We start from the raw sequence: 17,518 nt of genomic DNA, 5'->3' as shown, positions 1-17,518 counted from the left end.
CCAACTGGATCTACACAGGCGCTTCCCTCTTCGGCCACAGTGGCGCCTTCGTCGCGATCAATGTTTCCCCTCCCCGTAGGTTTCAGCGATTTTCTAACTTCAATGTTAAGAATTGTAAGAAAACGATGTATTTTAACATTTCTGTTAAAAGGAGAGGAAAGCTAACAGCCGCGCTCTCTTTCGAAATCCATTCTCTCTGGCCGTGTTAAAGTATGTATGCATTGCATTCTCGAAAAAGTAGGTAAAATTCTCAAACGCGCGGAGAGGCGGCGCGTTTATAACGCGTTTTGGTAGCGATTTTGAAACTTTCAACGTTGTGGATCTCTCGCGATCGGACGTTTTTTCGGAGAAGCCTGGTCGCATCGAGATCGGGTCCAACTCTTGGAATTTTCTTTCCGATTGTCTTGGAAAATATCTTCTTTGTCGCGTGTTTGTGTGTGTGTGTGCTCTGTGGAGTTTATAAAAAGAAGTTGAAAAGTGTTTGCCGCATCAACAAAAATAAAAACACCCAAGAGTCGAGGGCTGTTTGTTGTGTCTGTACAACAGAATTTCTAAATTTTTACCTCCATCGCCCAAGGAATACATAGATAGAGACGAACGATCGTAGCTGAAAAAAGTATCCGGTATGTTATTAAATCTAAAAGAATCGATTCCCAGTTAGAATTTTAATCCACGCGGAGTTTCTACGCAGTCTTCAACAGCTGCAGTCTCCCCGTCCCGCTTCCTCCTTGACTAAATCTGTCTCTTTCTTGAGGTTTATCTTGTGGCCTGTTTTTGTTGTTACTTTACTTGCGTACTTCTATTTCTCCTCCTTCGCATCCGCTGCCATTGTTTTTATGTCGTCTCTGTTTACATATGTGTGTTTAAACTCAAGATAACTCCCAAAAAGTAGATTTGAGTACCAGAACCTTATAATAAAGAGTATTATAAAACAAAAAACTTATAAGATTTTTAAAATCCATGACTTTTTAATAGCGAACAAAATTTGTTTATAGTTAAAAGAAACTATACGTATGATGATGTACTTCTTTTCATTTTGTGCCTTGTGTTATTTTTTGTATCTCAAAACGCGGTGTTGTTTTTATACCCCTTACTCGTAGAGTACAAGGGTATATTAGACTCGTCGGAAAGTATGTAACAGGTAGAAGGATGCGTTTCCGACCCTAAAAAGTATATATATTCTTGATCAGGATCACTAGCCGAGTCGTTCTAGCCATGTCCGTCTGTCCGTCTGTCTGTATGAACGCTGAGATCTCGGAAACTATGAGAGTTACAATACTGGGATTAGGCACGCAGATTCCTGAGATTCCTGCGCAGCGCAAGTTTGTTTCAGTAGAGTGCCACGCCCACTCTAACGCCCACAAACCGCCCAAAACTGTGGCTCCTACAGTTTTGATGCTAAAATAAAAATTTTAACTGAAATGTAATGTTCTTATCAATACCTATCGATTGACCCAAAAAAAAGTTTGCCACGCCTACTTTAACGCCCACAAACCGCAAAAACCTGTGACGCCCACAATTTTCATGCTAGATAAAAAATTTTAACTGAAATGTATTGTTCTCATCAATACCTATCGATTGATCCAAAAAAAATACTTGCCACGCCCACTTTAACGCCCATAACGCTTAATTCTGTATACCGCCGGTAGATGGCGCATTTTAATCTCGCTTTGCTGCTTGCATATCTCTATTTAGCTGAGTAACGGGTATCTGATGGTCGAGGCACTCGACTATAGCGTTCTTCCTTGTTATACCCGTTACTCGTAGAGTAAAAGGGTATACTAGATTCGTCGGAAAGTATGTAACAGGCAGAAGGAAGCGTTTCCGACCCCACAAAGTATATACATATATTCTTGATCAGGATCACTAGCCGGGTCGATATAGCCATATCCGTCTGTCTGTCCGTCCGTATGAACGCTGAGATCTCGGAAGCTATAAAAGCTAGAAACTTAGGACTTGGCATGCATTTTCTAGAGATTCTTGCGTAGAACTCCTTCGTGTATCTAGTTTTCTTATCTTCCCAAGTGACTTCAAGTCTCAAAAAGCAAAGAAAAGCTATAAATGTACAATTACTCGGCCATAGCATTTTTGAAGATAAAGCATACAAAACGAACATATAGAAACATGATGCCATAAGGCGGTAACGGCAACCCAACAAGTGAATGACTGCATGTGGACATAAAAAGTGCATTGCCAAGCTAATTTTCTGTGCTTCAGCGAGAACGCGACTGACTAATTAAAATGTGAGCCGGGCCTGTCGCCTTGAAGCAGATGTGCCGCCGACGGATTAATTCATCTAGATTGGATTGCGGGCTGTGGGTAGGAAGGATTTAGGCGGTGCGGTCTAATTATAGCCGGACTATCGCGGGCTGATCTCATATTTAGACGTTAGACTTCCACAACATGTGTGCTCCAGACTGAGAATTGAAATTCGGGGCTGGGGTTGACGTTGGAATGGTGCATATGTCTACAAAATAAACATACAGTGGACAGTCGCAAAAAAGTCTAAATTCTTCCAATGAAAATGCAAGGAAGAACGCTTTAGTCAAGTGCCTCGACCATCAGATACCCGTTACTCAGCTAATGGAAGCAAAAGGGAGATGGAGATATGCAAGCAGCAAAGCGATTTCAATATATGTATGTATGGTAATATGGGCGGCAGACAGATTTAAGGGTTATGGGCCTTTTTTGGCGTAAGAGTGGCTGTGACACATTTTTTTTAAAGTCACTCGATAGGTTTTAACGAGTCCAATACATTTCAGCTAAAATATTGTTTCTAGCATGAAAACTATGGGCGCCACAGTTTTGGGCGGCTTTGGGCGTAAAAATGGGCGTGGTACATTCGCATAACAAACTTGCGCCGCGTACGAAGATAAGGAATATAATTTTGAAATTCTAACTCTCTAGCTCTTATAGATTCCGAGATCACAGCGTTCACACGGACAGACGGACATGACTAGATCGACTGGGCTAGTGATGCTGATCAAGAATATATATACTCTATGGGGGTCGGAGGCGTTTTCTTCTACCTGTTACATACTTTTCCCGAATACAATAAACCCTTTTAATTTACGAGCAACGGGTATACATATATTAGTGCGGTTTATTGCATTCTTGTTTTGTTAAAATCAGAAACGGCAGTTTTCTGATAACACCTGAAATTAAAAAGATGGTTTTATTCTTATTTTTTAGTTAGGAATTCGTTTCAAAGTTTTGACTTGTTTTTCGAGTGATTACTGTATGCAATCGTTTTTTTGTGGTCAAGTAAGCTGCGCGCCTCGATGAAATTGGAAATATAAACATCATCTCCCGGCGAAACTAAGAAAACATGAGCCAGGGCAATTGTATGAGCAAATTTTTATGAACTGACCACAACGATACAAAATTTGTCCGTATATATATACACTACACTCAGATACACACCCAACGAAGTCGAGAATCGTGGATCGCTCCACTGCTCCATTATTTACTCGCACACAAAAACCCATATTCACATAGTGTATGTGCCTTGTATGCCTGGTAAATTTACGTTCTGTTCTTTGCTTATTTGTTTATTTGCGAGTTTCCTCGGCGGCAAAACGAACGAAAACGAAATTAACCAACGCACAAATAGCAAACAAAAAATTCAAACAAACTCAAAGTAATTAATTCTGAAGTAGAGTCGAGTTCCCAATATAGAGTTCCACAGAAACTTAGTCTGTGAATGAACTTTTATCAGGGCAGTTGAGGCATTATGAAATAAATAAGTGTTTTTGGGCACATGAGCAGCTTTACTTTTGAGTCCAGATAATTATTAGAATGTTGGGGCTTATCTCCCTAGCTCGTAGCACACATTTTTCGATTGTGGATCCGAGTAGTCGGTTTCCCGCTCCCCTCCGGGATCTTGTGATAAGAAGCAAGGGTCATCTTAACTTTAACACACCGGACTGATATTCTCCTGATGGAGAACCTCACATACCATGTATTTATGGGCATTACAATATATTCTTTCTACATTACTATGGATCCAGACTTCTAATACAGATAAAGTGACTTTGTTTTGGTTTTATAACTTATACACAATTCCCAATCCTTGAATACAATTTTGTGCGAGACTCGCTTAAACTATACTGGTAAATAAGCGATCCAACGCACCAGGCAACAGCGGACTACCATTATCGCTCTACACGATGAGAGTATTCGTACTGATAGCACGATCCATTCAGTTTCGAGTTTCAGTACGCGTCGCAGTTTGTGCGTAAGAGTCGTTGGGCGCGGATGCCTTTTTTAATGGTAGGAGACGGAAATAAATCTGTGTAGAAAATTAGAGCATCTCTCGGCTGATAAGCAGTTCAAAGTGAGGGCAAAAACGAGGAGTTTGTTCAGCGATTGAAATCGAAAATAAAAGAGTTAAATTAATAATTAAAACTTTGTTTTTTTACAGCTACCGGTTTGTTTAATAGCACCAGAATGAACGAATACATCTTTTGAAGACAGAAAAGGAAGAGAATCCGTGGTGAAGTAAGCGTCAAAGTTCGGTTTTTATTAATATTCGAAGATTGTTGGTGAAATTCATAAAAGTTGATTCAAATGCCTTCAAGACAAGTTTTGGCAAATACAATATAAATTATCAAAAAATATTTTTTCCTGATAAACAAAAGTAAAACTAATAAAAAAAACTGAAAAATTAATTATAAAATCAAAAAAAAGGGTTTCACCACTTCTTTTTTGAACATTAATAAAAACAATATTAAATGAGTCATGTTTTTAATTTTTCAAATATTTTGTATAGATTCTTCTACCGTTGCCAACTGTAAGAGATCTCCACACAAACGAACGAGAAGAAAAAACTGATTAAAGTCCCGGCCGGAAGTGCCCCAGTGGAACGCGACCCCAACAACAGAGCCAGATCGAGATGCTGGAACTGCGGCTTATCGTGGTCGTCGTGCTCGGCCTGCTCGGCAGCCAGTGTGGGCTGGTGGATTCCCAAAGAGCGCCCCAGCATGGCCGACGGGACAGACCCAAATATATGCAGAAGAACTTTGTCAAGACGCATCCTTGCGAGAGGTCCTCGTGCTACCCGGCGACGGGTAATCTCCTGATCGGAAGGGAAAACCGCCTAACTGCCAGTTCCACTTGTGGCCTGCACTCGCCGGAGAGATTCTGCATCCTGTCCCATCTGCAGGACAACAAGTGTTTCCTGTGCGACACGCGGGAGAAGACCAAGCAGGATCCTGCGATGAACCATCGCGTCGGTCAGATCATATACAAAACTAAGCCCGGAACCAACAGGCCCACCTGGTGGCAGTCGGAGAACGGCAAGGAGAATGTCACTATTCAACTGGATCTGGAGGCGGAGTTCCACTTCACCCATTTGATCATAACCTTTACCACTTTCCGACCTGCGGCCATGTACATTGAGAGGTCCTTCGACTTCGGGAACACATGGCACGTCTACAGATATTTCGCCTACGACTGCAAGGAGTCCTTTCCGGGAGTACCCACCGTCTTGGAAAACATCACCGATGTGATGTGCACATCGAGGTACTCTAGTGTGGAGCCCTCCAGAAATGGTGAAGTCATCTTCAGGGTGCTGCCACCCAACATCAATGTTACGGATCCCTATGCGGAGCACGTCCAGAATCAGCTAAAGATGACTAACCTCAGAATTCAGATGACCAAGCTGCACAAGCTGGGAGACAATCTTTTGGACAGCAGGTTGGAGAACGAGGAGAAGTACTACTACGGCATCTCCAACATGGTGGTGCGAGGATCCTGCTCCTGCTACGGCCACGCCTCCCAGTGTCTGCCAATGGATCCGGCGTTTTCCCAGGAGGACAATGAAGACGGCATGGTCCATGGCCGCTGCGAGTGTACTCACAACACCAAGGGAATGAACTGCGAGGTATGCGAGGACTTCTTCAACGATCTGCCCTGGAAACCGGCCTTCGGAAAGCAAACAAATGCCTGCAAGAAATGCGAGTGTAACGACCACGCCGTGAGTTGTCACTTCGATGAGGCTGTATTCACTGCATCCGGACTAGTTTCCGGCGGAGTGTGCGACAACTGCTTGCACAACACCCAGGGACAGCACTGCGAGGAGTGTATGCCGTTCTTCTACCGCGATCCCGAGCAGGATCTCAATTCCCCAAGTGTTTGCCAGCCCTGTGACTGCGATCCCGAAGGTTCGTTGGACGACGGTATCTGCGACTCTGTCAACGATCCGGAAAACGGCGCCACAGCTGGCGCCTGCCATTGCAAAGCCTTCGTCACGGGACGTCGTTGTAACGAGTGCAAAGATGGTTACTGGAATCTGCAGCTGGATAATCCCGAGGGCTGCGAGTCCTGTACTTGCAACCCCCTGGGTACTTTGAACAATTCCGGATGCGTTATGCGCACGGGAGAGTGCAAGTGCAAGAAGTATGTCACTGGCAAGGACTGCAACCAATGTATGCCGGAGACCTACGGTCTTTCGGATTCACCTGAGGGGTGCGCCCTCTGTAACTGCGACGCCGGAGGATCCTACGATAATTACTGCGATGTGATAAGCGGTCAGTGTCGCTGCAGGCCCCACATGACAGGTAGAACCTGCGCCCATCCGAAACAGAACTACTTTATTCCAACGCTAACGCAAGTCCACGAAGCGGAAGTGGTAGACGAGTGCATCTCCTACGGCAATAGTGGAAACTGCAGCCTGGTGGCTGAAAATCCGGATGGCACCTTCACGGGAATTGGTTTCACCAGGGTTCCCGAGAACACAGAGCTGGTTTTTACCGTCGGAGACATTCCCCGATCCATGCCCCACGACGTGATTATACGCTATCAGAGCACCTCTCGAGGAGATTGGGAGGATGCCTACATCACTCTGGTAAGGCCGGATCAAGTCGACCCAGACGGAGGGTGTGGGCAAGTGGCTGCGGCCACTGCATCAGAGACCAGAATACCCTTTTCCCTGCCCGATCGCAGTCGACACGTGGTGGCGTTGAATGACGTGTGCTTGGAGGCAGGAAAGGTTTATAAATTCCGAATCTATTTTGAGCGCCGGCGACACGATGGAGACAGCCCCACAGCCACAATCTTGGTGGATTCCCTAACACTCATCCCCCGCATCGATGTCACCTCCGTATTCCAAGGTTCCGTGCTGGCCGATCTTCGTAGGCAGGACTATGAGAGACACCATTGCAATGCCTCTCTGTACGATTTGAACTATGTTCCCGACCCGAAATGTCTGAGCCTGGACATTGTTGCGAGTGAAGAGATCCACGACGGAGCCAGAATGTGTAACTGCAACCCCACGGGATCGCTCAGCAAGGAGTGCGACGCCTACGGAGGATACTGCCAGTGCAAGCCGAACGTGGTGGGCAGGCAGTGCGACCAGTGTGCCCCGGGCACCTACGGATTCGGACCGGAGGGATGCAAGGCCTGCGACTGCAACAGCATCGGATCGAAGGACAAGTACTGCGATCTGATAACCGGTCAGTGCCAGTGCGTGCCGAACACCTACGGCAGGGAGTGCAACCAGTGCCAGCCGGGCTACTGGAACTTCCCCGAGTGCAGGGTCTGCCAGTGCAATGGTCATGCGGCGCAGTGCGATCCAATCCATGGAACCTGTCTGGACTGTCAGGTGAGGAGGTCAAATTGAACACATTAGCAGTCACTGGCCATTTTACAATTTAAATATTATAAATTTATTGCTTATATTTTTTGGGAGTAAAGTACATCATAACTTTTAATTTATATTAAACCTAAATACTATTATTGTTTACATACTTCAAATACGTTGTCACAAAACTTAACTTCAATTCGAATTCTCTTGTTTTTCCATTATAACGTGTGCTAAAATGTAAAAAAATAATTTTTATGAAGAAGTTGGATTCAAAAATATTTAGTTCTATACCCAGAGTAATGTTAGTTCTGTCCAATCAAAGCAATTTAAGCATACCTAACAATTACCTTAATCTACCTTATTCTATGTACCGCCAGGACTCGACCACCGGCTACAGCTGCGACACCTGCCTGGACGGGTACTACGGAAACCCCCTGTTCGGCAGTGAGATTGGGTGCCGTCCGTGCCGCTGCCCGGAAACGGTGGCCAGTGGAATGGCCCATGCGGAGGGCTGCTCCCTGGACACGCGGAACAACAACATGCTGTGCCACTGCCAGGAAGGCTATTCGGGCTCTCGCTGCGAGATCTGCGCGGACAACTTCTTCGGAGTGCCGGACAACGGGGGAACCTGCTCGAAGTGCGAGTGCAGCAACAACGTCGATCTCTACGACACTGGCAACTGCGATCGCCAGACGGGAGCTTGCCTCAAGTGCTTGTATCAGACTACTGGGGACCACTGCGAGCTCTGCAAGGATGGGTTCTTCGGGGACGCACTGCAGCAGAACTGCCAGCAGTGCGACTGCGACTTCCTCGGAACGAACAACACCATAGCCCACTGCGATCGCTTCTCGGGTCAGTGCCCTTGCTTGCCGAACGTCCAGGGTGTGCGATGCGATAAGTGCGCCCCGAACCACTGGAAGATTGCCTCTGGCGAGGGATGCGAAAGCTGCAACTGCGATCCCATCGGAGCTCTCGACGAGCAGTGTAATTCCTACACCGGGCAGTGCGAGTGCAAGCAAGGATTCGGAGGCAGGGCCTGTAATCAGTGCGAGGCCCACTACTGGGGCAATCCCAACGAGAAGTGCCAGCCCTGCGAGTGCGATCAGTATGGAGCTGCTGATCACCAGTGCGATCGGGAGACAGGTACTTGTGTCTGCCACGAGGGAATTGGAGGCTACAAGTGTAACGAGTGCGCCAGGGGCTACATTGGTCAGTTCCCGCATTGCTCGCCTTGTGGCGAATGCTTCAACAACTGGGATTTGATCTTGAGTGCCCTAGAGGACTCAACCACAGCCACTATCCAGCGAGCCAAGGAAATCAAGCAAGTGGGCGCGACAGGGGCCTATACGTCCGAGTTCAGCGAACTGGATAAGAAACTGCAGCACATCAGGAATCTGCTGCAGAACACCTCAGTTAGTTTGGTGGACATTGAGAATCTGGATGCGGAAACCAATGCCCTCAAACAGCAGCTTCAGGCATCCCATGGCCGGTTAAGCGAAACCGAAAGAAAGTTAGATGACATATACAACTCGCTGAGTTTGTCGGGTGTGGAGCTGGAGAGCCTGCAAAATCACTCCAGATTGGTGCAACAGCTGTCCAAGGAACTCAAGGAAAACGGCATACAACTCCAGGAGCTGAACATCGGGGGAGCTTTGAACCTTACACGCCACGCCTACGAAACGGTCAGGAATTTAACGGCCCTCAAGGACGAAGCCAATGAACTGGCCTCGAACACAGATAGGAACTGCAAGAGGGTCGAGACTCTGTCCAACAAGATCCAGGCCGAGGCAAAGAACTTGGCCAACAATGACAAGTTCATCGCTGACTATCGAGCAGAGTTGACTTCTCTAACATCCCAAGTTCCCGAGCTGAACAACCAGGTTTGCGGCAAGCGAGGCGATCCCTGCGACAGCTTGTGCGGTGGAGCCGGTTGTGGCCACTGTGGAGGATTCCTGTCCTGCGAACATGGCGCGAAAACCCACTCGGAAGAAGCTCTGAAAGTGGCCAAGGACGCCGAGGCGGCCATCACCAGCAAGAAGGACCAGGCGGATCAGACCATAAGGGCTCTGACCCAGGCCAAATTAAATGCCTCCGAGGCCTACGAGAAGGCAAAGAGGGGGTTCGAACAATCCGAGCGATATCTGAACCAAACCAATGCAAACATCAAGCAGGCTGAAAAGCTATTTACTGCCCTCAACAATTTCCAGGAGAACAAGACCGCTTCCCCATCAGAGAGCAAAGAACTGGCGCAGAAAACCCTGGACTTGGATCTGAAACTGGAACCCGAGGAGATTGAGTCCCTGGGAAAGCAGATCAACGAGGCTGTCTCATCCCTGAGGAACGTAGAAGCCATCATCTACAAGACCAAACCCGATTTGGACAGGGTCAACAATCTGCAGAGCATTGCCAATGCCACCAAGGAGAAAGCCGACAAGATCCTCGACTCGGCCAATTCTGTGGTGGAGAGTCTGGCGGCGGCAGATGAGTCCCAGGGAAAAGCCAAGGATGCCATCAAACAGGCCAACAGCAACATTGAACTGGCCGGCCAGGACCTCGAGAAGATCGATGAAGAAACGTATTCGGCAGAGGCCCCAGCGAATAACACAGCCGAGCAGGTTGAGAAGTTGGCCAAGAAAGTGCAGAAACTTCAGAACAACATCGTAAAGAACGAACGAGATGCCAAGGAGATTACCAAGGAGGCGGGTCGCGTAAAACTGGATGCCATGAGGGCACGGGGAGAGGCCAACAATCTGCAATCTGCGACCAGTGCCACCAATCAGACCCTCACCGACCGAGCTAGTCGCTCGGAAAATGCCAGAGAAAGGGCCAAGCAGCTCCTCCAGAGGGCCTCCAAACTAACCGTCGACACTAATGCCAAGCTGAAGGATCTGAATGACCTGCAGGCCGTCTACCAGAACAAGAACCAACAGCTGCTCCAGCTGCAGGCCGACATTGGACCCCTGAACAAGGAGCTCAACGAGCACCTGATTCACATCAAGGAGCGAGCGTCGTACTATAGGCAGTGCTAGACGTAGATCGGAAAAGGTAAGCGTTCGTCAAGCAGTTATTGCATCAGCGTAAACATGCTTTTAAGTTTCTAAAATAGATTTAATAGCAGGGTATTATAATTTTGGTCAGAAGTTTGTAAGGCAGTGAAGAAGACGTGTTCGAACCTTTAAAGGATGTATGTACATATGTATATTCTTGATCAGGATCACTTCGTTATATTGTTCTTATCAAACAATACATATATTGTGCATAACTTTTATAATTTGACTTCTAAAATATCTACATCTCTTTTACTAATTATGTATGTATAAAAACACCTCAATTTATTTAATATAACCTAAATTTCTTTAAAGCACCTCAGGAAGTGCCAATAATTACACCTGGAATTAAAAAACTTAAATATTGATACATTTTTCGAATATAAATGAACATTTGGATAATTTTTCTATTTTCTTCCAGATTCCTCCTCTGCGCGGCCATTTAAATTGCCATATTCATGAACAAATAAGCAAACTGCGAATTACGAGAATCAAGTAAGCAACTACAGCAACAACTAGGAAGGCAAAAGTTATTATGTAACCACTGTTAAGTTACCGTTACGTTTTGTACTCTAAGCGAAAACCAACACTGCAATGTTAATTTTAAAAATTGAGCGAATGAAATCGATGCCTTCACTTTTAATGTGTACACACTGAGCTAAGTTTTTCTTATACTATCCCTAAACCATTTTGTAATGCAATAAATGTAATTAAATAAAACTACTTAAATGTGGAAATGGCTGCATTTGTTTGTGTTCGATAAAGAGAGGAATGAAACGAGATGGACGTTTTAATGGAGAGGGCCAGGTGAGAGAATTTCGGTAGCACAGTCCAACTTCCGTAAACAAATTTCTTATTTAGTTTATCCGGTTATTTTTATTTATAATCAAATGATCTTTTTCCTATATTTTGGCTGACAAATTACCGAGACCTGCCTCATAATCATTAAAAGCATTTTAAATAAATAAATTTTTAATATTTTTAATATTTTTAATATTTAAACTAAAAATAACTAAATTAAAATAAATAAATAAAATAACCTAAGAAATTAATCAAAGGAAATTTGGGGATATGTTATTTCTATTAATGATATTGCATTTACTTTTAATTTTTTGGCAGTTTGTACTATGCACCTTTTACTGTATGCAGGGTTTTGTAGGTATTTCATCTTATGCTGCCCCAAACATTTCCATTTTATTCAATTTTTCGGTTTGTTTTAGTTCTTCTTTCTGCGCGTCGCGTGCTGCTTGTTTTCGTTTTTATTTTCGGCCAATTCATTTTTCTTACATTGTTTTGGTGGCCAAAATATTGAAATATTAACAACCGGAAGTTGGTGCAAATGGATCGTCGTTACCAAAGATCATTGAGGAGCTCATCAGGTATTTAATATTTTTAATTGCTATCAGTGCGGTCGGTACAGTTGTAGAGAAGCCCCCTGCAAAGTCAAAGGTCAAGGTAATGCGGACAACCGCTGTTAATATCGGAAGAATTTTAGTTTTCCTGCTTTTTCCCTGCTGGTCCATCAAACATTTAAGCTTTTCGCGAAAAGAGTACCCCTACCCACTATCGATAAGAGCTGTCGCCGTAGCCCTATCGATATTTTGCAGCCGAAACGTATGTCATCAATTTCAGCTGAAATCTCAACAAGTGCAAGTTTCGGGTTCTATTTTAATTAAAAGCAGTCGCTGGTTAAATTGGCATTGTTTGGATCGGTATTCAAGTTGCAGTGCGTGGAAATATACACATATTTTTATTTGTTTATTGCGACATCCGTGCGGGCACACTCACACACACGCGAGTGACAGATGTGCGACGTGCATACGTACATAGAGAACACGCACACAAACGCACCCAGTGCGGATGTTCTGATTTTATGCAAGAAACTGGGTTTATTTTTAAAATAACAAGAATATTCGAACATCCGAAAATATAATGCCAAAGGAAGGCGACGGTCGAGCGAGGAAAGAACGAGTGTAAGCGCAGAAAAAAGGGACACGGCGAACAGGAAAGGGGACGGTCGGCAGCCGCAAACAAAAAACGGGAACAACGGCGGCGGTGGATAATTCGGAAAATAATAAAAGAAAAACACACAAATAAAAATAAAACGACATCTGACGTGCGGCGTCAAGTGCTTTTCCCAGAGTACGTTTCCCCAAATGGGCTGGGATTTTCATTTGGCGAGCAATCTGCAATCTTTCCAATCGAATTTAGGCCGAGTCGGAAAATGCATTCAGAAAAAAAGTTAATGAAATCATTTTACAAAGTTCGCACGTTCAAAATATTTATAAAGAATTCAAGTCGTATTGCTCCTTACTATATACATAACTGATATATGTTATACAGGGTGGACTAAATTAATCTTAAAAATCAATTAAGAACAAATTTAAAATCAACCAACTACTGTAGCCTACTATTAATGTGCATTACTTACTTTTTACTTAAAAAAACTGGGTTTTAAAAAACGGTAACACGTTACACCGATTTTTAATAACTATTTTAACCCTTATTTTTGTAAACTAAATAGGTGACTGAAAATTCAACGATAAAATACGAGCTTATAAAGTTCCTTAAAGAAATTGTAAAAAAAATTAACCATATTTGTGTATTTATGTCCAACAATTTGAAAATGTTTATAAAAATTTACTAAAGGAAAGGTCTTTGAATCCATAAAATTTAAAGAACGAGTAGTGCGAAATTATATTACTTCCGATTCCGCCAAGTTTGATAGCATTTTAACGGGAAAGTCTTGCATATGAAGTGCCCAACCCCTTTGTTGTGTGTTTACTTAAATATATTTTTTATTTCTTGCATATTCACTCTGACACCCACCCATATTCACGGCTGACAGTCTCGCATGCGTTTAACTTGAAAACCCCTGGCAGAGCAGAAATCAAGCGCCAACAGAGTATAACGACACACCGGCATTTCCCATGGACGACGAACTGGAAGACAAGGTGTTCTATCAGACATACGTATCGCACATGAAAATCCTGTCCAAATTTGCGGTGGGCTTCTCGTCCATCAACTCCCCCTTGGCCTACATATGGAAGCTGTGCCGACTGTATGTCCTGCGCCCGGAGGTCATCTTCTGCGGCTTGATCCTCTTCGTCCTGTTGCTTTACTTGCAAGCGGTAGATGTGTGGAGTCGCAGCATCCTTGGACGCATCCAGGCCACCCTCGGTCGCCAGAAGGCCGTCAAGATGATGGAGATGTCGGCCAGTGCTGGGGACCACCAGAGCTGGGAGGAGATGAGGCAGCAGAGCTCCGCTTTCGCAGTCCTGGGACGCAGGCCTCGAATGGAGGATAGGTCGGTATAATGCCCTAGCCACCAAAATAATATACTTCTATTCAGCCTCCATAATTTTGAACCACTTACTTTAAACCAAATTAGTAGTCTGTATTTATATTCCAAAAATGAGAAGCTTTTTAATTGTTACTTGATTTAAATTGACTACTGACGGACTAAAAATAATAAGTATAAAATTAGTGCAACTCGTGACATTAATCTGTTCCATATGACAACTTTTTTTATGACAAAAATTACTTTGGTTTTAGATATGTGATCCATAAAACCTGGCTATACATTTGACTTCGGAACATATTCGTTTACGATTACAGCTTAATTTTTCATTTTCTTAGATATTCACAAAAATAAATTTAAAACAGCATTCATCTATGTTATTAAGTGTCTAATTACATTTTAATTCTTTTTCAGATTTATCATTGAGGAGAACATCAATAACAACACTGGCATTTCCTTCTTCGCTGTGTTTGACGGCCATGGCGGTGAGTTTGCCGCAGATTTTGCCAAGGATGTGCTGGTGAAGAACATATACAACAAGATCATCGAGATGTCCAAGTTGCTGAAGACCGAGGGACATGCCGGTGATTACGATAAGAGTCCATATTTGGCTCGCAAGCAGAGTCGCAAGGACTCGAACAAAGAGAACACGGAACCGACAGCAGCGGTGACACGAAAGGATAGTTTAAGGAAGGCCCACAGCACCACAGCTGATTGCAGCGCTATTAAACAAAAGACAACCGAGGCTTCGATCGCCGATATTTATACAGCCCAGCTGAACTCGGCGATGAGAGCCAGTGGAAATGTGGGAGCCGCGAAGGACTCGTTCCTAAACAACAACAACAATGCACCGAATGGGGCAGGCCATGCGCCACCTCCAAACTACGAAGCCAAGTGCTACATCGAAAACGGACGTATTAACTTCGGGAAACTGATCACAGACGAGATCATGTCGGCCGACTACAAACTTGTGGAGCAAGCCAAGCGAGCAGTGAGTGCTTTCTCAAGCTTTTCAATCATACATATGTCATGCAGCCCTGTTCTGGTTCTTTCGAGAACTTTTATAGAATTCGATCTGACTTTGTGTCAGATTTTGTGAAAACCATAGCCAATTTTGATGTGTTATCTGAACAGTTAGAGAAATTAGATTATTTAATTTTCAAAGTGACATTGCTTTGTGCAAACCGAGTTCGAAGTCCTGCTCGAAAATGCAGCATAAAACATTTTATTTAACAAGCATTTAATGCTTAGATCAACCTTCTTTTTGTTTCAGAAAAAATCTAAATATTTTTTCAAATGTTAATTTTGTTAACTACCTTTCAGACCAACATTGCGGGCACCACCGCCTTGATAGCCATTGTCCAAGGCTCTAAGCTGATTGTGGCCAATGTGGGGGATTCCCGCGGAGTCATGTATGATTCCCGTGGAATAGCGATCCCCCTTTCCTTCGATCACAAGCCGCAGCAGGTGCGCGAACGAAAGCGGATCCACGATGCAGGCGGTTTCATCGCCTTCCGAGGAGTCTGGCGCGTGGCCGGCGTGTTAGCCACATCACGTGCTCTCGGCGACTATCCGCTAAAAGATAAGGTAGTGAACGGAATGATTTGAATTAGGAACCAGCCAAGCTAATCACGACTTTATTTTTAACCGCACTCTTACAGAATCTGGTGATTGCTACGCCGGACATTTTGACCTTCGAGCTGAACGATCACAAGTGAGTTAAGTTATTTTAATTATAGTGCATTGATACATTGACAAGATATAGAATAGGCTTTATATGATTTTTATAAAATGTGTTCACACTTTTTATCCATTTGACCTTAATTAATAGCAAAACAATACAAAATTGTTGTTCTTGCATTTATACTCTTTATTGCCATTAAAACTAGCTTAACGTGTAGTTATGGAAGTAAATTTCACCAAGTAATTAATATTTCACTTTCTTTAAGGCCCCACTTTCTGATACTGGCTTCCGATGGACTCTGGGACACGTTCAGTAACGAGGAGGCCTGCACTTTTGTCCAGGAGCATCTGAAGGAGTCGGACTTTGGCGCCAAATCTCTGGTCATGGAGTCCTATAAACGTGGCTCTGTGGACAACATCACCGTATTGGTGATAGTCTTCAAGAACGATGTCTACAAGATCGGCAGCTCAGCGGGAAAAGTGGGAGATGAGACGCTAAAAGTCCCAGCCAAGTCTCAGCCAGTTGCGTCTGCAGTTGTGCAACGGTCGAATTCAATCAAAACCAAATGATATACGAAACATTAGAGTGCCTGCTTAGGAATGGTCTTCAGCTTTCCCCCAAATTTTCCTCCCAAAGAAAAAACAAAAGTGCCCAAAATCTCTAGTTAGGCGTTTTGCTAAATACTTCTGTCTTTTTGTTTCTTATCCAAAGGCAGCATTCATTCATCACAGACACACATGATACGTAGATCACTTGAAATTGCGTTTCTCATTCTCCATGCTATTAGTTAAGGTTGTTTGTTAGCCCATGTTATTTTGTACAAAAAATATTTTGCATCCGCCGCCTCTTTGCCGTGCACTTTGTTTCCACAACTCGATCACGAAAATCATCACAGTCTCTGACATAGTCAAGGTAACATCATCAAACGTAACTATTTATTTAATTTATTTGTTATACTTGTAAAATAAAAACATATTCTAACTTATCGAAATGTTTTTACAAATAAAACAAGGCAATCGGAATGCGACATCTCCGTTTTGCTCCTTAAATACTTTATTTCGATTTTTCAACTATTTAAACTTGGGTCGTAATGAATGGAATTACCTATTCTCGTACAGCTCTAAGCTCTGGGTTATAACAAATATATTATCTAGCAATTATTTTAATAATCAATCCGTTCAAATTGGACATAACATATTTGATGGTATCATACAAAGATGATTGGAATTTCTAATGATCGAGGTAAGAACTCAAACCGAGTGTCTTTGCAGAGGTTTCTGTGACGCCGTAGAATATGTGAAATTTTAGAGGAATGAATTGATAAATAAAAAAATTAAAAAAAAAAAATAATAAAACATAATTAAAAATAGACCCCAATTATATCTAAAGCCCTGTTTACGCAGAAAAGTTTCGTAAGAATTTTTGTTACATGGTTTCACAGAAATCTCCTTATCAACAATACAAGTTTCCCTCGAACTCCGACCAAGAGATTTCTGGGACACCAACAAATATGTGAAATTAGATAGTGTGAAGGTCCTTGGCAGATATTTTTAACTTCCCACCTATCATATCCTATATTTTCTAGTTTAAATGGTTTCGTTCCTTATATGGACATTACTATTTTGATTTTGATAAAAAAATATATAGACGGTTTGCCAAATAAGTCGATCAGCGCTTCATATATATTGATGTAAGTTAACATACCATCCGAATTCCGGGCTAAGCAATTTATGGGCACCGCGACATTATTTATAGGATCGGGAACAACGACTAAACAATCTTGAAGATATACAAAATGTATAACTTTGTTTGCTCAAATTCAATTGAAAAATAAACAATAGTAAGGGAACTTTTTTTATATGTATTTTTATTATACCTACCTAAACTACGACTTCTTTAAC

At 43.3% G+C, this 17,518-nt stretch overlaps 2 protein-coding genes across 6 annotated transcripts; both read left to right on the top strand.

Moving 5' to 3' along the window:
* Positions 1–302: 302 nt before the first annotated feature.
* LanB1 (laminin subunit beta-1) lies at positions 303–11,369 on the top strand. 4 transcript variants are annotated; one of them, XM_017086701.4, is made up of 5 exons: positions 303–623; positions 4,424–4,500; positions 4,772–7,603; positions 7,963–10,630; positions 11,054–11,369. In XM_017086701.4, the coding sequence occupies exons 3-4, from the start codon at positions 4,895–4,897 to the stop codon at positions 10,612–10,614; spliced, it is 5,361 nt and encodes a 1,786-aa protein (XP_016942190.3). In that variant the 5' UTR covers positions 303–623; positions 4,424–4,500; positions 4,772–4,894; the 3' UTR covers positions 10,615–10,630; positions 11,054–11,369. The 4 variants fall into 4 exon arrangements, with proteins under 4 accessions (XP_016942190.3, XP_070855633.1, XP_070855632.1 ...); XM_070999532.1 differs by lacking the exon at positions 11,054–11,369 and adding an exon at positions 10,724–10,778; XM_070999531.1 differs by lacking the exon at positions 303–623 and adding an exon at positions 4,255–4,272.
* Positions 11,370–11,881: 512 nt separating this feature from the next.
* Positions 11,882–16,673, top strand: LOC108019064 (protein phosphatase 1L). 2 transcript variants are annotated; one of them, XM_017086704.4, is made up of 6 exons: positions 11,882–12,011; positions 13,762–13,939; positions 14,348–14,924; positions 15,257–15,520; positions 15,595–15,647; positions 15,883–16,673. In XM_017086704.4, the coding sequence occupies exons 1-6, from the start codon at positions 11,972–11,974 to the stop codon at positions 16,184–16,186; spliced, it is 1,416 nt and encodes a 471-aa protein (XP_016942193.2). In that variant the 5' UTR covers positions 11,882–11,971; the 3' UTR covers positions 16,187–16,673. The 2 variants fall into 2 exon arrangements, with proteins under 2 accessions (XP_016942193.2, XP_016942192.2); XM_017086703.4 differs by lacking the exon at positions 11,882–12,011 and adding an exon at positions 12,242–12,774 and having other exon boundaries at positions 13,481–13,939.
* The last annotated feature ends 845 nt before the right edge of the window (positions 16,674–17,518 follow it).

The sequence above is a fragment of the Drosophila suzukii genome, chromosome 2L, assembly GCF_043229965.1.
Source record: "Drosophila suzukii chromosome 2L, CBGP_Dsuzu_IsoJpt1.0, whole genome shotgun sequence".
NCBI lineage: Eukaryota > Metazoa > Arthropoda > Insecta > Diptera > Drosophilidae > Drosophila > Drosophila suzukii.
Note: the sequence above shows the minus strand (reverse complement) of the source record. Positions and strands in the feature narration are given on the sequence as shown.